At 38.0% G+C, this 21,675-nt stretch overlaps 3 protein-coding genes across 13 annotated transcripts; 2 read left to right on the forward strand and 1 right to left on the reverse strand.

Annotated features, from left to right (window-relative positions):
• The first annotated feature begins 8,627 nt into the window (after nucleotides 1–8,627).
• LOC131010837 (abscisic acid 8'-hydroxylase 4-like) lies at nucleotides 8,628–12,093 on the forward strand. The gene is made up of 9 exons (XM_057938504.1): nucleotides 8,628–8,881; nucleotides 8,988–9,312; nucleotides 9,388–9,537; nucleotides 9,858–10,118; nucleotides 10,207–10,296; nucleotides 10,739–10,817; nucleotides 11,056–11,162; nucleotides 11,347–11,465; nucleotides 11,787–12,093. Exons 1-9 carry the CDS (start codon nucleotides 8,685–8,687, stop codon nucleotides 11,923–11,925), a joined length of 1,467 nt encoding a protein of 488 aa, XP_057794487.1. The 5' UTR covers nucleotides 8,628–8,684; the 3' UTR covers nucleotides 11,926–12,093.
• Nucleotides 12,094–12,951: 858 nt separating this feature from the next.
• Nucleotides 12,952–15,899, reverse strand: LOC131010838 (thioredoxin-like 4, chloroplastic). Of its 11 annotated transcripts, none has more exons than XM_057938511.1 (6): nucleotides 15,683–15,735; nucleotides 15,308–15,373; nucleotides 15,130–15,205; nucleotides 13,789–14,442; nucleotides 13,568–13,621; nucleotides 12,952–13,288 (listed from the first exon to the last, which is right to left on the reverse strand). In XM_057938511.1, exons 4-6 carry the CDS (start codon nucleotides 14,260–14,262, stop codon nucleotides 13,154–13,156), a joined length of 663 nt encoding a protein of 220 aa, XP_057794494.1. In that variant the 5' UTR covers nucleotides 14,263–14,442; nucleotides 15,130–15,205; nucleotides 15,308–15,373; nucleotides 15,683–15,735; the 3' UTR covers nucleotides 12,952–13,153. The 11 variants fall into 11 exon arrangements, with proteins under 11 accessions (XP_057794494.1, XP_057794499.1, XP_057794498.1 ...); XM_057938516.1 differs by lacking the exon at nucleotides 15,683–15,735 and having other exon boundaries at nucleotides 13,789–14,049; nucleotides 14,148–14,442; nucleotides 15,308–15,676; XM_057938515.1 differs by lacking the exons at nucleotides 15,130–15,205; nucleotides 15,308–15,373 and having other exon boundaries at nucleotides 13,789–14,049; nucleotides 14,148–14,442; nucleotides 15,683–15,829.
• A 2,849-nt stretch (nucleotides 15,900–18,748) lies between these two features.
• On the forward strand, nucleotides 18,749–21,237 carry LOC131010841 (sterol carrier protein 2). The gene is made up of 5 exons (XM_057938518.1): nucleotides 18,749–18,970; nucleotides 19,189–19,815; nucleotides 19,949–20,009; nucleotides 20,756–20,858; nucleotides 20,948–21,237. The coding sequence occupies exons 2-5, from the start codon at nucleotides 19,693–19,695 to the stop codon at nucleotides 21,027–21,029; spliced, it is 369 nt and encodes a 122-aa protein (XP_057794501.1). The 5' UTR covers nucleotides 18,749–18,970; nucleotides 19,189–19,692; the 3' UTR covers nucleotides 21,030–21,237.
• The last annotated feature ends 438 nt before the right edge of the window (nucleotides 21,238–21,675 follow it).

Below are 21,675 nucleotides of genomic sequence, written 5' to 3' on the forward strand. Positions count from 1 at the left end.
TTATTCTTTGTACTTTGACCCCTAAAATTTTGATTTTTGGACAAAAGACAATTTATACCTAAAACATGGGCTTAAATGGTATATCGGCTGGAAACTTTCCTCGTGCCCAATAGATTACTTTGTGATCTGGGTCTGGACTGTGAGACAACGCCACGTACTATTAAGCAAAAAACAGTTTAAAAGATCCTAGTTGAAAATGGTATCAGAGCGGGTTTTTATAGAGGAATTATATAATTTTTAGTTTATTTTATTATTAACCCATGTGGGAGGAGACTCCGTTAAAAGTTTATGGATCCGGACGAGTGTCCGAGATGTGTACACTACAGGAACTCTCTCCAGAACCTGGAGATAGAAACAAGTCACTTTTTAAGTGATCTCAGGTGGAACAATCGAGTCCTCGTTACCAACATAAGACGAGGAGGAGATATCGAGCTTATTCGCGATATTATTGCGAGTATCCAGTTCTACCACGAACACCTCATGAGAATGATCGCAGCCAGAGCGACCATTGAACAAAACATGTGGGATGCTCATTGGTCTCACAACTGATGGAACCAAAAGACAAAGTGGGAGTAGCTTATCCGAGCTACCACAAGATCGAGCCAGACTCTTCCGACAACGTCAACTTGCGGGAGATTCAGAAAACGGTGGAGTATTACGGCAACAAGCTGTATGAGCTACCAATGGAGATAAGCAGAATATCACTAAAACAAGAGGAAATCTTAACCCTCTTGCGTGATATCCAGAAAAGAATGGAGGAGATCGAAAGGCGAAAACCATGTTCCGGAAAAATTCGGAATCAATGGTCCAACGACCCGACGGATTCCCCTATATTTGATGCAGCACCCAAGGAGTTGCAGCCGAAGGATATAATCCGAATCATGAAAGGCAAATATCATGAATAGCCTTGACAGAATCGGATTAGAAGATCTACAGGAGTTAGCAGAATCCTTTGCTAACCTCAACATGGTGGATCTAAAGATGAACCAAGGAGATGAGGTGCCCAAACCCGAGCACCAAGAAGAAAGTTCGTCAAAAAGGGGTGGGGCTTCAGATGATGCCAGCCATTACCAGCGAACCAGAAGACGCAGGCCACAGATGCAGGATACTCCTGTAGGAAAGGCCACACTTGAACCAATCCATCCCTATGGATTGATTCTCAACATCGACGAAGCCAGCTTCAAAGATTGGGAGGATCTGATCGACGAATGGGCTTCATCATTGAATATCGTAGTCACCACAATCGAGTACGATAAAAAGGAGTTTGCCAAAATCTTCGAAGCAAGTCTGGCAGGAATGGCAAAACAATACTGGGATAAAATTGACATCTCAGCAAGGGAAGAATTGTTTACTAGCACAAAACCTTATGACATCATTAAGGAGGCTACTAAACAAATTAAGATCCATTTCTTGGGAATGGGTTTTTTCGAAGGATCCGCAGAAGAGAAACGCAAGAAATATCATCAGGCACTCTACAATCTAAGATTAATGGTGCTAGAGCCAAAAGCTCTTGATGAATTTCTACGTCTTTATACCCTATATGTTCATATGGGGGTGGTTGATGCTCAAACCGCCAAGGACCTCTTTTTCACAAAGTTCCCGAGTCCATGGAGGGAGATGCTCATCAACGAATACGTATCACCAGGAGAATATCCACTTGATAGTGCATCAAGAAGGATGTCATACGTGCACAAGAAGCTGTCCGAATGGTGTCAGAAGGCAGCAGACCTGAGGAATCTCAAGAAATTGAGGAGACTCAACAAGAAATCTCCATTGATGTGCGACAACATTGATCTTCCAACGGAGATTGGTGCTGAATTGCTATATCAAAAGAGGAGCCGAAAGAAACATAGGTACCAACCCTATGAAAGAAAGTCCAGAAGAAGTTCTTGGAAGCCAAGGACTATGTGGACCAGACAGAAGGCACGCTCCTACAAGTCAGGCCAACGGAGCGGACCATCAAGAAACCGATTCTCAAATCAAAAGAGAATCCCGGCGAGAAAAACTTTCAGGCGTACTCAGGCCAAAACAAATGAAAGTTTCAAGGATTGCAACTGCTGGACGTGCGGTGCAAAGGGGCACATCTCTACAAATTGCCCAGACAACAAGATGAGGAAATTCGAATCCACACCGGATATCGAAGACGCCATCTACCACCAGGATTTGATACCCGTGTATCAATTCGAAAATATATCCTCTGATGAGAGTATATATGAGCAAGAGGAAATCTTTAGTTCTGAAGATTCGGAGATGTCCGATGGATCAACCGGAGCCGAGTCAGACTAAAGAAGAACACGAGGTTCACCATACCCAGCAGGAGGATCAGAATGGATTTACTAGCCATTTCCTGATTCCACAAAAAGAAGTGGTGAAGCAGCTCGTGAAAAAACTCAAGAAGGAAACCGATGAGGTTCAAACCTACCAAGGGTTTTCTAATGGAAGATTGAATCGAGTTTTAAATAGCTTGATTCCAACCAAGAGGAAGCATCATGTCTATTTTGGCGTCACAAGCCAAGAAACGGCGCTTCCAATTGAGATCACAAGCAACCAGGTGGAAATCCAGCTGGTTCCGGCCGAAGATATTAGGAGGGATCTCAAGAAAATGAAGCCAGAAGTCGCAAGTACGATGAAATGGATTCATATTGGAGCAATTCAATTGGTACTCAAATCTTCCCTTTTACCAGGGACAGACCAACCAATTGATGTCGCACTCTGCGACAAAAGAGTTAAAGATGCCAGAGAATCAGTTATTGGAGCTTTTTCAGGCAATCTCTATGCCAAGAAGATTATAACCGAATTCTACCCGCAAATCGCTTATAATCTGCAAGATTCATCCTTCAGCCGAGCCCTGACTCTCTACCAGGACTACAAAAAGAGGGAGTACATGACAGATGGAAACAGGCCATACTCACTGACTTATCAAGTCTCGTATGCCCTATCAAATTCCCATCATACGGAGTTATTTCTGGGAAAAGAATTTGTTGAAATTCCAGAAATATTCAAAGAAGTTGCCAAGGCAGCCCCTCCAAACCGAGTGGAAATTCCCCGGAACAGGGAAATCGACATCGATGTTGGAGATAAACCAGTGCTTAGCCATACCCAGAGTCTCAGACCAGTGCTTAGCCATACCCAGAGTCTCAGACTGGGAGCACCAAGGCTATCATTCCAAGGAAATAGGCTAACTTCAGGGCCTATTACAAGAAGTTTCTCTCAGTCATACGAGAGAAAGGCGATCCAGGAAACACCAGTCCCAGACATGAGGGTCAAGCTCAAATGTCCCGAAGGATGGAGACAGGTTTCCACAAGATTTGATACAACAAGCATGGAAAACAAGTTTCCTTGCAGTATGTTGTATTATCTGGCGAATCCAGGCGACAACCGATACATCGGAACTCTGGAGGTTGGAGGTTTTGAAATACAGACCGAAGGCCAAGCCGGACAAGAAGCGGATGTCCTGTTTTTAGGACGAAATTTCCTTGACAAATATAAACCATGGTCATGGAAAGCAGGAGGAATGGAGATCACCATTGGACGCCAGAGAGTGATGATCCAATGACAAGTCCATTCTCGATATACATCTCTGTAGGGATGTTATATGAGAATTTCAAAGCAGAATATTTTGCTGCTTATGTGGATTCAGGAGCAGGAATCTGTACAGCAAAACGAGGAGTCTTTCCAGCAGAAGTGGAAGAAGATCTACCTCGAATTGCAGGAAGGGATTTCTCCAAGAAGATTTTACTCTTATCAAAGGGAGTAAAACAGACGGAAATATTGATCGGCGGAGCAGGACAGACACCTTGGTACAAGGTCAAAACTCCACCAATCTATTTCCATGATACCGGAGCAGATATATTATTCGGAAATAATTTTCTGCAAAGCTTCAAGAGGTATATCCAAGACAATGAAGCTAGGAGGTTAGTGTTCACAACCAATTGTGACCACAAAATCATTGTGCAAAGGCTCAAAGGAGCTTTTCATCGCTCGATGCCAATCAACTTTCGCAGCAAGCGTGGTGATGATGGCAGACTCCGGAGACCCCAAATGAAGGATCAAAGGAGATTCGGAGAAGTTTTGCTTAAATGCAGAACTGAGGGATTCCCAAATCTCTCTGAGGAAGAAACCCAAATCCTCAAAGCATCTTTGATATCACACAAAGATATCAAGGAAGAAGAACAGGTGTCCATTGCCGACGTCAAAAGAAGAATCCAGAAGTGTTACCACGAGGATCCTTTGGCATGGTGGGACAAAAACCAGCTCAGAGCAACCTTGAAAGTTAAAACTGGAAAGGAGCATGAGTTTGTTAGATTTAAACCTATCCTGATGAACCCTCAAGATCAACAGGATATGATGAGTATAATCAAGGAACACCTTGATTTAAAGCTTATTGAAGGAGGAAGATCACCCTACAGCAGTCCTGGATTTCTGGTGAGAAATCATGGGGAGATCAAGCGAGGAAAGCCAAGATTGGTCATTAATTATAAAGGGATTAATGACATTCTTGAGTTTGACGGATACTTCATCCCAAGCAGAGAACACCTCATCAACTGCATCAGAAGTGCAAAGGTATTCTCGAAGTTTGATTGCAAATCGGGTTTCTATCAAATTCGCATGGAGGAAGGAAGTAAGAAGTTCACAGCCTTCTCAACTCCACAGGGACATTACGTCTGGAATGTCATGCCAATGGGGCTTGCCAACGCGCCTCAGATATTCCAAAGGAAAATGGATAATCTCTTCAAAGATTATTCTTCGTTTATGTTTGTTTATATTGATGACATCCTTATTGCATCAAAAAACATTCATGAACATGTCAAACATCTGGAGATCTTTGCGGATGTTTGTCAACAAGAAGGACTAGTGCTGTCAGAAAAGAAAGCAGTCATAGCTACCCAGAAGATGGAGTTTCTGGGGATCGAGATCGATGAATCTGGGATTATTCTACAAGATCATATTGTGGAAAAAGTCCAGGGATTTCCGGAGGATCTCAAAGAAAAGAAGCAGCTCCAAAGCTTTCTCGGAGTTGTTAACTTTGCAGGAATGTTTATCAAAAATCTTGCAGAGCACCGGAAAATCTTCAGTCCACTACTGAAGAAAGATGTTCCATTCATTTGGAAGGAGGAACATCGTGAGGGTATAAAGAAGTTGAAAGAGATTTGTAAAAATCTCCCGAAACTTTCAATACCACAAGACGAGGATGATTTGGTCCTCTACACCGACGCGAGTGATTTCTGGTGGGCAGCAGTGCTTACAAAGATCACCCCTTATGGAGAAGAACCTTGCAGATACTGTAGCGGTCTTTTCTCCGATGACGAAGCTGTGCGATGGCACATCAACGAAAAGGAATTCTTTGCAGTGCGAAAGGCGTTTAAAAAATGGCCGCTTTTCTTACTTGCTAAGAAATTTGTTTTGAAAGTAGATAACACTAACGTTAAAGCTTTCTTAACAAAAAAGATTGAATCTAAGCCTGAAAAATCTAGATTGCTTAGATGGCAAGCCGAATGTCAATATTATGATTATGATATTGTCGTTTTGAAATCTGATCAGAATGTTCTTGCAGATTTCCTTACAAGGGATGGAGCTCCCTGAAGTGGAGGCCATCGAGGCAATACAGGGGCAGCTCTTTGCAAGTCTAGAGCTGCTACAACAAGAATGGCAAAAGTGTGTACTACACACTAAACAAGCTGGAAAGATACAAGCGGCTGACGAAGCCCAAGTATCCAACCAAATAGATGATTGCTTCATGAAGATGTTCAATCTTCAGGAGGTACTCAGCAAGCCGCTCTTGCGCGTTGTCCGTGAAAACCGGGCTAAAGCAATGCTTTCCGTACAGGGCGGATTACCTGTAGCAGGGGATTCAAGTACCCCTAGCACAAGTCCTGAGAGAATGGCTTTAAAGCCGGACGCTCGAGGAAAAGATGTTGCTAAGGGGTCACTCCCTGAATCAACATGTCAACCCACCACCTCTGGGGTAAAAGAGGGAGAGATCAATCTTAGGCCGATGACTGGCCAACTTAAGATTGATACTAATTTTGTTGATATTTCTCCTTCTTGGCAGATTTATCAGAACAGATGGGAGAAACTCATCACGAGAAAAGGCATCAATCCGGGAAATTGCCGGGTTGATGTTGCAGGGAGATACCCTAGGATCTGGACAACTCCAGGAGCTAATCCAGACCACATCAAAGAATGGTATGAGTTTGGGGCTTTGGCCTCAGTTTATACCACTGCTCCAGCCTTCAACGAAATCAAGGGTCTACCCAAGTGGATCCAGAGAACGGTGTTTGAAGCCTGGGAGAACAACGAGTCCCTTAAACGGGGAGACGTTCTGGAACTGTACTTCTTCAGCGCAGCACCAGAACCTGTCGGAAAAGGAGTCTATGAAGCCTTCCATTTCATCAAGCTTCGGAGACCAGATACAGGAGCATTGAACCGAATCAAAGTTCCTGATTTTCAAGTCCCAATCGCCTCAACATTTACGGAGGATCAAATCTCCACGAGACGAGCATGGGGTCTTTGGGTCTGTCTTACAGAGATGGACAAAATGAAGTCCAGGTTTAAATTCTTTCAGAGTTCAGATCTGGGAACGTTCCTGGTCAACACGATGACAGGAACAACAACCGAGTTTGCCGAAAAATCTTTCGAGAAAAAGAGGCAAACGATATGGGACAACAAGATGGCGGGGAGCAAAGAGACTCGTCGCAAATTCTGCAACATGGCTCATTCAGGCCAATGGATCGAGAAAATCTGCGATCAATGTTCGTCGCAGAAGGAGCCAGAATTCGGAAAAGGTTTCTTCCCGAAACCTGACAGAAGGAGGTTCCGGTCTGATGAACACGACAAGCATCAGACGCCAAAGGGGAGGACCCCTCGGGCACCAAAAAAGTAAGGTGGCCGACAGAGCAGAGTGAATCATGTGATTCACAGCAAGGATCGCACCCACAAAAGAAACGACAAAAGTGGGTGGAATGACAGGAGGACCACTCAGCGCTCCAGGACAAATGTGAGTGGAAGGAAAGCAGCCGGCCCCTACCAGCATTATCACAAAGCGATAAAGCAAGGGCCCAGCACATGTGACAACACCAACAAGTGTCGGCAATAATGGCCAACAAAAGAAGGTGGCTGTCAACTTCAAGCAAGCTGGCCACGAAGATAGCATCCGAGGCCAACCACCAAGCAATAATAGAGGGTATCAGACCTCCATAAAATCACAAGTGCTGGAGAGAAGAAGGGCATCCGAAAATTCACAACATTTTCACACACCACTTCCTCTCTCTTGAAATTATCTTTGTTATTTAAATTTCTGTTTTTTAAAAGTTTTCATTTTAGTTTTAGTTTCTTTTTAATTTTATGTACACAAGGATTAGCTACTATGAGTAGCTAAACAAGTTAGTCTCCTCATTTGGGGAGTTTTATGAAATAAATTAATTATTATATAAATCCTCTATAAACGCTTTGTTTTGTCCAACTATTCCGGTTTAGTAAAAATATTTTCTTTATTTTCCAACAAAGTATTTAGTCGGCGCTTAGTGAAGGAGAAGGGTTGCAACCATCTCTTGCGAGTGTGTGGTTGGTGCGTGCCGGGTGGGCAGACGAACCGTAAAACGCAACAAGACCAACTCCTGAAGAAGACCAGTCGACAAAGGTATAATGTTGGTTTAATTTAAGATTTATTTTGAAGTGTTACGGAAGCATGTTGGGCCTGATTAATTGATAAACTGTTTTATGAGCCATTATAAGGGTATTTTGTCTTGGTTTTGGTTATATGGGGGTTATTCCGCAATTTTGTATATTTTGGGGTTGATTTATAATTAATCAAAAATTGGCATGACAAAAATTGATACAATTCAAAGTTGATGTATTTACACCAACATTTTGAAGTTCGTGTTAAAAACCAAAAAGTTTGTAAAGTTCCTGTATTTATACACCAATTACCCTTTTTTTAATTACTTATTATCACTGTTCCAGATTCTACAAAATGTAACAATTTTTTTTGCACGATAGAGTCAGAGCGTTTTTTATTTAGGACAGTAACTTAGGTTGATTTGGAAATTAGGACAATAACTTTCGAACTTGTAAAAATATGACACTAATTAATAAGTGCTGTACCCTTAGGACATTTCTTGGCCAATTATCGAATTTTCGGACTTTCCCGCATGGATCAAACACATGACATCCTATTTGGAGCCGTAAAAATGACGTGTTTGCCACATAATCAACCCCTCCGTGTGGGTTATGTGCTTGGTCCGTGCAAAAAAGTTCCAAAATTCAATAATTGGCCCATAAATATCATGCGGGTGCAACACTTATTAATTAGTGTCCTATTTTTATAAATTCAAAAGTTATTATCCTAATTTCCAAATCAACCTAAGTTATTGTCCTAAAAAATCTTCTGACTCATGCGATAGTAATAGATAATCCAACTTATAACATCTTACATCATATGTAGATAATCTAAAAATACATACATTTGTCTAACACGCGCGTGAAATGAAATAGACATACGAAGAAACGGTTTGTAAAATATGCTTTTTGTTTAAATGTTCAAAACAAACTAGTTAATTATAAACTTTTGTTGACCACCTTTCTTCGTTCACATCCTTCCCTCCGCCTATAAATACCCACTTACATAACCTCAATCACTTATATACAATTGCACCAACACTCTATCTCAACATCGAGAGAGAGATATGGATAATTGTTCACTCTTTCTCTCTATCCTCCTCGTCCTAGTCTCGTATTTTATTTCATTAATATACATTAAAAGAAGATGCAGCGGGAGTAAAACTAGACTCCCACCCGGCTCGATGGGTTGGCCCTTCATCGGCGAAACCCTCCGTCTCTACTCCCAAGATCCGAACATCTTCCTCTCCACCAGACACAAAAGGTGTGTTTTTGTGTCTGGTCTATTCCTTAGTGCATATTTTGTTAGTATATAAAATACAAAATATTAAAATAAACGGTTAATGGGATTGCTGATTTCTTCTTTTCAGGCATGGAGAAATCTTCAAGACTCACATTCTTGGTTACCCCAGCGTGATGCTAGCGGGCCCTGACGCGGCCCGGTTCGTTTTAGTAACCCAAGCGCATTTGTTCAAGCCCACTTTTCCAAAGAGCAAGGAGGCCTTGATCGGGCCATCGGCCATTTTCTTCCACCAGGGTGACTACCATCTCCGCCTGCGGAAGCTCGTTCGGGCCGGGCTCTACCCGGAGTCGCTCCGCAGGCTCATCCCCGGAGTCGAGGCCGCTACCATCGCGGCATTGCGCTCGTGGGCCGACGCCGATGGAGTCGTCAACACTTACAATGAGATGAAAAAGGTTTCATATATAATTATATGTTTCACATGAGATTTCTTTCAGTTCTCTTTGAGCTCATCTTACGACTTTCGACAGTTGTCTTTCGAAGTCGGCATTCTAGCCGTATTCGGTCACCTCGAGCACGGCTACAAGGAGGAGTTGAAGAAAAATTATGGTGAAGTGGAGAGAGGCTACAATTCTTTCCCAACAAATTTCCCAGGATCCGCCTACAGAAAGGCCATCAAGGTAAATCACAAATTTGCAAAACACTTCATTATAGTTTGTGTCCTTAATTTTCAGGATTTTTTTAAAAAAATGTCTTCAATTTATGAAGATCCGCAACCTTGAAAAAACATTGATTTATGTCATTCCTTACAGTTTAGACATTGATTTTTCGCAATTCAGATATTTACACATAGAATTCAGACGTGTTTAACATAGAATTCATACAGCTTAGCTAGTTCGTATTTTATATTTTAAGGAGTGTTTATAGTCTAGCCCTCCCCTAGATATATATATAATGTGTAATGTGAGAAGCTGAATATATAATTGATTGTGTGATGAAGGCTCGGAAGAGGCTGAGCGAGATTCTTGGTGAGATAAGTAGAGAAAGAAAGGAGAAGAAGGTGGTTGCGAATGAGAATGAAAAGGATCTGCTGAGTTGCCTGCAGAGCTCCAAAGACGAGAATGGCGGAATTCTGAGCGATGAACAGATTGGTGATAACATAATCGGAGTTCTGTTTGCTGCGCAGGACACAACCGCCAGCGCCATGACGTGGCTCCTCAAGTACCTCCACGACAACCCAAAGCTTCTGCACGCCATCAAGGTCTCTCTCTCTCTCTCTCTCTCTCTCTCTCTCTCTCTCTCTCCATATTATGTATGTATATTTTGATTGTTTGAAACGTGGCATGCAGGCTGAGCAGAAGGCCATCTACGAAGCCAACGCCCACACAAAGGGCCATTTGACGTGGAATCACACAAGAAATATGCCCTTAACTACCAAGGTTTATAATATACATATTAGTTACCATCAAATAAATTTCACAAAAATTACTATCCTCTTGAACTCAACATATAAAGTAACTTCACTGAATTTATAACGTATACATTGAACTCTACACTCAGCAAATGTCGTGGACTACTTGATTATAGGTTGAATATTGCAGTTATTTTATAGGTTAAGTGCAAGAGTTCATAAATTTTACCCTATAAGTATATGGTTTCGTTTGCATGCAAGAAACAAACACTCTTTTTTGAGTGGAGAATTTTGGTGTGATATATATGCATCACACTTAATTAATAATACTGCTGGTGGATTTTATCATATAGTGTAGTTAATTAGTTCTCAAAATGCATATTTTAACAGTTCTCTTAAGTGTATAATAATATTATGAATATTTGAAAAGATCAGAAGATTAAAAAATTCCAATTTTAAATATATTTCAGGTGATCTTGGAGACCTTGAGAATGGCAAGCATTATTTCTTTCACTTTCAGAGAGGCGGTGACTGATGTAGAATACAAAGGTGCTATTTATTATCGACGAAGATTAAAAATTAATATGGTAGCTAGATGAGTGATGTAAATCTTCTCGTGATCATTAATTAATTCACCTCCATACAAGTATTTTATATGTAGGTAGATTAAATAATGATGAAATAAAATATACGATTAAAGCATATATAGTAATTAGGAATAGAATATTCGAACCGATATTTTAGTAAGCATGCAAATTAAATCAAACTGAGTTTGGTATTTCTTCAGGATGCCTTATTCCAAAAGGATGGAAAGTGATGCCTTTGTTTAGGAATATTCATCACAATCCAGAATTCTTTGCCGACCCTCAAAAGTTTGATCCAACAAGATTTGAGGTAATACATTTTGAAATAAGCAATTAATTTCAAGTTAAATATATTATTCAAGTTTCCGAAATTAATCTTTTTACTTGTTTAGTAATTTATATAGAAAGTTGAATTTTCCAGATTAATAGACATCCACTATTTGTGGTGTGTAGAGACATGATTGACAACGTTAAATGTGTGCATGAATTTGTAGGGTGCACCTAAACCAAACACGTTTATTCCGTTTGGAAGTGGAGTTCACTCCTGCCCCGGTAACGAACTTGCTAAGCTAGAGATGCTCATTTTGGTGCACCACCTAGCTTCTCAATTCAGGTACACATATATAAATTTAATGACTTTAGTTAACATCATGCATGTAATAACGATGACACTTTGTATTTCTAAATTTCGCATTCGAGATTTTGAGAAACATAATTGTGGTGGAAGTGAGTTAAACCTATCCACATATGGAAAAAAGAAGCAAATAAGAGGTAATGGAAAAAGAAATCCGAATCACTGTGTGTGAAGATAGTAGGAATGGAGTCAAGTCGTGTCCCCGGCATGATTGGAGCACTTTAATAAGTGGTGCATGATATTATTTTAGCTAGGGTTAGTGTTGCTCATGATTGTGGAATATTGTTTGTTGTATTGTAGGTATGAATTGGTGGCATCCGAAAGTGGGATTCAGTTTGGACCATTCCCAATTCCATTGCATGGACTCCCAGCCAGATTTTCCAGATCAGAAGATGCTCAAGATCAATGGACCAAACAAAACCTCATCTCATCACCATGAAATAATCTCACATTTCTCCCATCCATCACATTAATTATTAATTGTATGGGGGGTATAAACATACCTCCATTTTGTTTTCTCTTTAATGTTTAAATTCAAGTATGCATCAATTGCAGCTAGCTAGCATGCAAGAATTGTATGTATTAGCAATTAATGAATTCAATTAGTGTAATTCAAGAATATTTTATCTTGCTTATATACTATTGACTTTGATCCAAGATAGAAACAAAAAGGGGGGTTTACAAATTTGATGATGGGAGGGGAATAAAAGAAATGGGGTTACACCCTTTTGCTAGAAAAAGAGATAATCTTGAATCGCTTGTAAAATGTTTTGATTGGAGATGATGGGATGTTGTTCCACATGCTTGAGGACAAGTGTTAAGACCATTTTTGTTCTTACATAAAGTGATGATTTTTTTTTTGTAAGAGAGGCTTAGAGTGAAGCAGGTGGTGTGATGAGACATTGTTGTCTGAAAACAATAGGGTAGTATGGTCCATGTAGTGCCCCCACTCTCAGCTGGAGAGCACACTCACAAAGAAATGTACTACTTTTTTGACTGTTAAGTGTTAACTCAGGATTCAGGCCCCTCTGTTCTAATATTTTTGCCGTATTTATTTTTTTATACTGTGATGAGATATTATATCACTAGGATGCTCACGTGTATGCTACAAATGCCACTCCACAAAAAAGCTGGAGTGTTATAATTGCAAAGAAAAAAAAAATGAAAGGTTGTGTCGTAATTGTAACGTATGAAAAGTCCTGTTGTAATTGCGAATTTAGTGAAATGTTTTGTTGAATCTGGCAATTAAACTTAACAAAAATGCCAAATTAGAATGCAGATTTCCAGTTGCATCTTGATCTCATTTCTAAACATTCTCATGTTCAAGAGATGAAGGGATTTAAAGGAGGTTTTTCAAGAAAATCTACTTCCTCCATTTATCATCATATGCAGAGTAAACAGGAGAAGTCCCATACCTCCAAAGTCCAAACTAGTAAATTTTCAAGCATAAAGAAAAACAGGATGCTTATTCACTGAAACAAAGGTGAAATTTGCTGTAATCTGGTGTTTCAATGGTACAATGAATGGCTTCAACAACTCACAAATAGTATGATATATCAAGCACAACTTTTCTGCTCTGAGTTAATAAGTTTACAAATGTAGTGACTGGTCTGTGCACGAGCATCGCTAAGTCCTATAGTAGTAATACAAGAAAAAATTTATAAACATCATAAAACTGAATTGACTTCTTGAGGAGCAGAACCTGTGTACTTGAGAATGGCTGTGAGTATTCGCTCCTTGTCTCTGGTTGCAAACGCTTCCAGAAGGACACCGTTTTTGTAGAAATGAAAAAGTGGAACAGTCTGCATTAGATGAATTTACTTTAGATATGGTATGTATGCTGCAATTTTTCGATCATAAATATGCAGTGTGTGTGGTAGCTATAAAAAGAGCTTCAAACATCATTAAAAATTAAAAAGTTTCAAACTGTAGATATTCTAGCATTCTTTGGGTTTTGGACTTAAATATGAAATTGATAAGAAAATACTTATCTAGTCATTTAATTATATAAACTCATATCTAATTACTATCCACAAATTCCCACAATTGAATATTAGAGGAAAGCTAGTGAAATATCTTACCCTAATTCGGAGACGGTCAGCAACCTCAGATTGTTCATCATACTCATCAATTACCTGCAGCAGTTGACAGAAGAAACAAGAAAAGAAGCTCACAAACATTGAATATCTTCGTGATAATCGAAAATCAAAACTACTGGGAGATTCAAGAACAAGAAGTTTATAAGCATCAAATATCTCCGTGATAAGAAAAATATTTTTTATTCATCTGTAGATACACTCACATTGTGCTTCAGAAAAATAACGGGAGCATCTTGATCACCAGATCCCTTGCATATCTTTGCAAAGCCCTGTTCTATATATTTGCAGCTTCCACAGGAAGTTCGATAAAAATCCACAACAACTAATGCATTTGTTTCTTTAGCTTTCTCCAGAATCATTAAGAATTCTTCATCAGTCTGAAACTCTCTTACACAGTCAACTGGACAGAGCTCATCATCATCATCAACATCAGATAATTCTTCAACATTATCATCCAGCATACCCTTGAGTTTAGATGAATTTATATAAGAAGTTTTCCTTCTAGTACCTAAGGAATTCCCAGTTTGGCATATAGTCATTGCCTTCAAATCAACCGAGTTACCTTTAACCTGAAACAAGCTTCTATATACCACGGAACAGCCAAAAGCGATTTGTCCATTGATTTTTCTCATAAACTTGATCGGGGCTTTCTGATGAACTAAACCAAGATTTTGCATGATAAAATGGAGCTGAAAATGTTAACAGAGTCTGCACCATACATGCAGGTTTAGAAGGTATCGATGCAAAATGCACTAAATTTTATATGACATCAGTTCCCGATCAAAGCTTCATATTCTGGATCATATTGCGAGCTATAACTGTCATCCAGACAGCAACCATCAACCTCAGCAGATAGTCTGTTAACAAAGATCCAAAGTTTGCCAAAAAGAATTCATTTGTAGGGATGAAAGTACAGGTTTACAAACAATGAAATGCCAGAAAAAAGTTAAAATTAGCATCAATGTGAGATGTCAGACTCGTAGGCGCTCTTCTGAATTTTGCAACAATTGTTGTGGATGTTAGTCAAAGAAAACTGCATTTGCTCATATAACCCTAGCATTACTTTTCCTACAAAAAAAATGGAGTTAACAGATGGAGACACTCTGAATGCTAAAGTTTGATGTTTTTCCTCTATGTAGGCCAACAGCAGAATTATTGTTCCATTAGCACAAGTTGGAGAAATATCAATTATCGTCAATTGAATATTTATACAAGTCTATCTCGCTATATAGTAAAGACTGACATGAATTGTTTATATTTTTCGAAATTATATCCTTTAAGCAACTGCCATTCAAGAGTTGGACTCCGATATCAACTTTATCAATGTGCAATACTAAAGATCATCTTATAATTTAAATTTCACTTTCTTGTGGTATGATCTTTTAATCGTCACGAACCTAGAAAAGGTTAGAGTCTAAAAAACGTCATTTCCTTCATAACTTTTGTAACTAGACTCCACTATAAGCAATTATCAGCTTTTCTTGACATAGCAGTTGCCCGAAGACGAATGCGTCTACAAGAAATCCCTGAAGAAAAAAGTATACCATTTCAAAATCTTCGATCGTATTGGTTTCGAGTGAATCCTTTCCGAAGACTCAGTTCTGATAACAGGTTTCCAAGCTAATGAAAAGTTAACATAGTTTCAATCCATAAAATCATTGCAATCAGTAGCTCAAAACCACGAGCTTGAATACAGAAAAATTAAAAGTTGTCGAAACTTACAGCAATAGATCAATCGTTAATTAGCAATTTCAAAATCTCAACTCTCAAATCTTCCAATCAATACTACTGCAATTAAGTAGTAGTATTATATAGTAATAAATCCAGAGACACTCAACAAGCCTGCTTTCTTCATCAACAGTTGACAAATTGAACAAAAATAGAAAAATATTTCCTCACTGATTCATCCAAAAAAAAAAATTAAACAACCTAGCTGCGACAGCAGTTTAACATTCACTACTTATGAATTATGATCAGTAACTACACCAAAAAAAAAGAAGATAATGCAGACCGTGAATGAGCATATAAACTTGGGAAAATTATATCAATAGAAACTCGGAAATGTGAAGAAATGAGAGGTTGTATGAATTTGCTTACCGGTATCCTTTGAATTTCGCGCGACGAACAAAATAATGTTTTGGATAAGAAACGGGGCAATTATCACTCAGTGGCTGTTGTAGACCTTGTAGTTCAAAGCTTTAACCTTTTGTAAAATCTAGTCCCTAAACTTTTGTTAATTACAGAATGGCTTCTAAACCTCTTCATGAGATTTCGAGATCAATGAAAATTACAAATTAAAGTTTTGTTTGTTTGCCTGGTAATGGTATAATCTTATTGGCTGGTTTAATACTTCGGCGAGAAAAATGTGATTATTATTATTATTATTATTATTATTATTATTATTATTATTATCAAAATTCCATTTTTTTTGTACCGAATTTATATACTCCCTCTGTCTCACGAATCTTGACACGTTTTTCTTTTTGGGCCGTCCCACGAATCTTGACACGTTTCCTTTTTTGACAATAATTACTACCTTCTCTCTCCTACTTTATCACCTTTATTATATTTTCTCTCCTACTTTATCACTTTTATTACCTTCTCTCTCATACTTTATCAATTTTATTTATTAATTACACACTTAAAACACTAATCTACAACTTCTTAATTCCCATGCCGAACCCAAACGTATCAAGACTCGCGGGACGCAGGGAGTATCTTACTAAAAGTTTACTATGCTATAGGCTGGTCTTGTAAATTGAATAAGCCCAATAACAAAATTCTTCCGGCCCATTCCCAAAATGTAATATCACTATATTAATGTCGGGAAATGTACTGTTTAGGTTTTACTATGTTAAATTTATTATGGAAAAAAGGAGGGATAAACAAAATTTCATCATTTAAATCATTTCTTTCTTTTCCTTCATTTCCTCTTTAACCATTACTCATTCCTTCTTTTCAATACAAATAAAGAATAATATTATCCCTTCAAAAATGGTGTGATAATATTATCCCTCATTTATAGTAAAAATGAGGAATTAGTAAGGGTAAAGTAGGAAAGGAGAAAAAAGAAATGAAGAATTTAAAGGGTGAAATTTTATTTATCCCTTATTTTTTTCATGATAAATTTACAATTAAAGAATATGCACCCTCAAAAAATATTGTCACAACTCCAATAATGTAAGTTCTATAATAAAGGCTTGAAGATATAGAAAGAACCAAATTTACTAGCAATTTTTGTTGGAGCTTTTAAAAGTAGGGGTGAGCATTCGGGCGGGTTGGGTTGAAACCGAACCGAAATACCCAACCCGAAACCCAAACCGCCTAAAAAAATTCGAACCAAACCAAACCGTTTGACTGGTCAAAACCGAACCAAACCGAACCGTAAATTTTCGGTTCGGTTTGGCCAAAATCGTTTTTTTTTTTAAAGCTATAAGCAAAAATTAAAGTATTATGAATAAGCAAAAATTACCACGTCTAGATAAATCCATTTACTTCTACAATCAAGAGTTTGTAAAAATTAAAGAACAAGCACATAATAAAAATCTTATGTACTTTTGAATTTAATGTAAAGTGTAAAATTCTAAATTTAATTTAAAAATATTTATTAATTAATTATTTAAAAATAAATATTTATTAATTATATTTAAATCGGGCGGGTTCGGTTTATAAACCAAACCGTTTTTCTCAAACCGAACCCGAACCGTTTTCTGGCGGTTTGAAAATTTTCAAACCAAACCGAACTGTTTTCTCTACATAAACCGAACCAAACCGCCCGGTTTGGTTCGGTTCGGTTCGGTTTGGCGGTTCCGATTTGGTTTTGCTCAGCCCTATTTAAAAGTGGTCTGATGGTCGTGACTCAACGGACGGACCCGATTTTGTACCATTTTGGCCCAAATCAAGTCATACATGATACTTTTTCTAATTCATTTTAAAAATAATCTTATTAACTACTCCTATGAGTTTTATAATTCTCACGTACACACATCACACATGGTTACTAATGGATCACTATCTTTTGAAATAATTCTATTAATATTATCATCTTTATCAAAAAGGAAAACTATCATTACTTTTTAATTTATGGATCCACTTTTCACTTATCTACATAATTTATTTTTCTTAAAATTCATATTCACTCCCTTTAAAAAGATAGTTTGTGAATGGGGAATGTAATTTCTATTTTGCACGATATTATTAACAAAAGGAATAATTATGTTTGCTTCACCAAATTTATGTTTTAGGAGATAAAACTTAAAGAGCTAGAGTAGCATGTAAGAGCACTCCCAGCAGAAATCCCAAAATTATGCTCCTATATTCCTCCCTAAAGCTTCCCTATTTAATTTTAAGATCTCGATTTTATAAATGCATACACCAGATCTCCTATTTTCTATATAAAAATAATAATTATGTGTGGGCCCTACTAATTATAAGCTTAAAATAAATTTAGGGTGGGTGTAAATTTAAGATTGAATTTAGGTAGGTGTAAAAAAATTTGTGGGCCCCATCCAATTTAGGGGATCTGCTGGATGTATTTTTTTATCTCATTTTCAATTGTTTTAGCCTAAATTTAGAGTTAGTGATGCATTTAGGTGATCTGTTTGGAGTGCTCTAAATACTCAAAAATTCTCATTTTTTGATTTTGCACCCCAACTTTAATATCATTCTATAAATACTTAGATTTTGTATTTTTTTTTATTTTGCATCGGATTAATTTTTATTTCTAAATCGTGGATGACATGGCAGTTGAATTAATATCCTAAACCCTACAATTACATATTTTAGATTCCACATTGACAATAAATTTATATTCCCTCTGTCCGCGATATCGTTTCCACATTTGTCATTTCGGTACGTCTGCGATATCGTTTCCACTTCTATTTATAGAATTATGGTCCACAAACATCCACTCACAACAATAGTGGGACCTAAACTCTACTCACTACAATATTCACTACCATTTACTACTATCCATCAATTTTTTTAAAACTCGTGCCGTCCATAATGTGAAAATATTGTATTTTTTAGAGGGATTAAAAGCTCATAATTAAATACAAATAATATAAAGAATATGAAAAAGGAACCGTGACTGCCCTACACAATTTTATCATTTTCTACAAACCCGCCGCTGCATCCTTCTCTTCTTCTTCATGCTGTCTTTTTTTTTTCTACAGCTTCGTGTCTTTCTTTTTCTTCACCTTCTTCTTTCTTCTTCGTTTGTACAATAATTTCACCCTCTTCTTTTTAATTTCCATAAACAATTAATAGTTGTGAAATTGGGACGATTCCCAACTTTTACGGTTTCTGCCTTTCTTTTCACCTCTGAGATTCGTCCCTCCGGCAAGGCCCGCCGTCTCCGACGCACCACCGGCCTCTCCAGCCCAGGTATGTCCCTTCTCTCTCCCTCTCAATCTTTCTCTCTTCCCCCTCTCTGGTCCCTTTCGATCTCTCTCTTTCTGCCCCCTCTTGGCCGGCGGTCGTCGCCACGCCGCGGTGGCTCACGGCTGCTGCTGTCATCCCTTTCTTTAATCTCTTTTCTTTTTCTCTATTTTATGGTTTTAATACCTTAAATTAATAAATCTCTAATTATTTCCCTATTTCAGGGAATCGACTAGCGTTGTTGCTTCAAGACGTCTCCGGCGGCAGATCCGTTTCCAATTTTTGCAAGAAAAGTTCTTTATGCAATACACATTCGTTTAATTTTTTTTTTTTTTTTTGAGAAAACACATATTGACTGACATTTTCTATTCAAAATATCATCTTCTCGACGATTAAGAAGAAACTAAATTGTTGTTAAATTCACGTTTTTTCAAATATGCCTAAAATTTTGGAAAAATAACTTCTAGAAATTTGCCGGGAAAATTATTGGTCTTTTATATTATATATATATATATATATATATTTTTGCCTTGAATTGCGTGCCTGAGACGTTGGCAGTTAGTTATCAGTTTCCCATCGCCACCTCCATACCCACCCTATCCGGCCCCATTCATTTAATGCCTTCGAAATCGATCAATTTTTCACAATTCTATTGCGCCCTTTCCCCCAATTTCTTCGTTGAGTAGCACCATCACTTCGTCAATCTTGCAGTTGATCCCAAATAAGCTATGGCTACTCAGCTTAAATCCGACGCCCTAATGGAGCAGATGGAGCTCCACATGTCCACTGATGCCGGAAAAGAGCTCACCAAGAAAATTGGCCTTGTCTATCAGATCAATATTGCTCCCAAGGTTTAACATCTGATTTTTATTTTTATTTTTATTTTGGGTTTTGTATGAGTATTTTCTGTGTGGGTGTTAGGGTATTAGTGTTTGACTCCAATGTCGTCGTTGTGATCGTTATTCGATTTTTTGCAATTGGCAGAAACTTGGGTTCAATGAGAAGTCTTTCGTGGTGGATTTGAAGAAAGGAGAGGTTAAAGAAGGTTAGGGCATTGTATTCTGCTTAGTTTTGTTTTTAATTTCTTTACTTGTTTGTGATGCTAGTTGGTTGTCAATTTTTAGTGCTTGATTTTGCTGCGACTGTGTGAGAGAAATGGAAGTTGGTATCACTATTAAATTGTAAATATGCAGATTCTTGATTCATGTAGCTAAACTGCTTCAAATTGCAGACCTCTGTTTGAAGCATTAAAGAATAAGTGGCTATGGCTATTGGGGAATTGATTGTTGTATCAAGAACTTTTTTACGGATTGTGTATGATGTCAATATTAATTTATTGAGTTTGAACTATTAAAATTGGGGAATAAGCAGATTATTGATCATGTAGCTACAAGATTCTAATTTGGGAGTGGGGGAGGTAGAGTTTTGGTACTGCTACTCAAAGCTTTAATTATGTTGAATGGAGCAACAATATTTTGTGTTGGATTTTGATATCAATGTGGCTGCTGTTAATGGAATCCTCCTTAGTTTTAGCCAATTGTGTTGGGTTTGATATCGATGTGGCTGCTTTTTACTGAACCCGCAACTTAGGCAATTGTTTGGGATGCCTTGAATTTTCAATATTCATGTGGTTAATGTATTAAATCTAGTACATGGCTTATAAAATCTTCTAGATCTTGAGAAACACATGTTAGACCTGCTCATTGTTGTCAATAAAGTCATTTGAAATGTTGATTACTAACTATCTATGATTTCAGTTTTTTGACTGAAAGTTGTCATTTAATGTAATAGGAGCATATGGTGATGGGAAGCCGGATGCAACTTTCTCGTTTACAGATGATGATTTTCTAAAGGTTGCAAGTGGGAAGATGAATCCTCAAATTGCTTTCATGAGGTGCCTTGTTGTTCCAAACTCAAACATGTCCTATGGTTTGTATTATTCGAGGGTTACTTAAGTAATATTGTGTGATCATCAAATTGTAGGGGCAAGATGAAGATAAAGGGTAGTATCAGTGCAGCACAGAAATTTACCCCTGACATTTTCCCCAAGCCATCGAAGATGTGAGCAGTTACGATATCCATGTACTACAATGTTACCAATATCATTCAGATCCTTGTGTTGTAGCTGAAAGTTCATGCATATTGAACTCGAACCCTGCAATGCAAGTTCAGCTATAGGTATATCTCAGAGATAAAAAAATATATATATCTATATATATGTTTACACATGCAATTATTGATTTGAAGCATAATCTCATTTCTGCTTTCTCTCAGCCCATTCTGTCCCTATCATAACATCACATTGCCATCTTTTAGAATGCCTCATTATGGTCTTGTGTTCGTGAAAACGGATGTTTAAGTCATTGGTTATCTGCCCAGCATTTTATTAGACCCTGATCATGTAGAGCTGAAACGGTAGTGTTTTAAGTAACGAAAGTATGCTTGTCCTGTAGGTATTGTAGAGGTTATCAGAGGCCGTTGTTGATTAGTAATTAGTGCCTCTTTATGGGTAGTAAGGATAGGATGAGGCGATTGGTGGATATTTTCCCCACAAGAATTAGTTCTTTTGAGTAGTATTCTTCAAGAGTTCCATTCCAAATTTCAAATAGATGACTGTAAATTTTGCACGTAGATGGATGGACTGAATATTGTTGTGAATGGTGGAAATCAAGTTATCATACACAGTCTTAGACTGTGAGGTTATGCTTTGA

The sequence above is a fragment of the Salvia miltiorrhiza genome, chromosome 2, assembly GCF_028751815.1.
Source record: "Salvia miltiorrhiza cultivar Shanhuang (shh) chromosome 2, IMPLAD_Smil_shh, whole genome shotgun sequence".
Lineage (NCBI taxonomy): Eukaryota > Viridiplantae > Streptophyta > Magnoliopsida > Lamiales > Lamiaceae > Salvia > Salvia miltiorrhiza.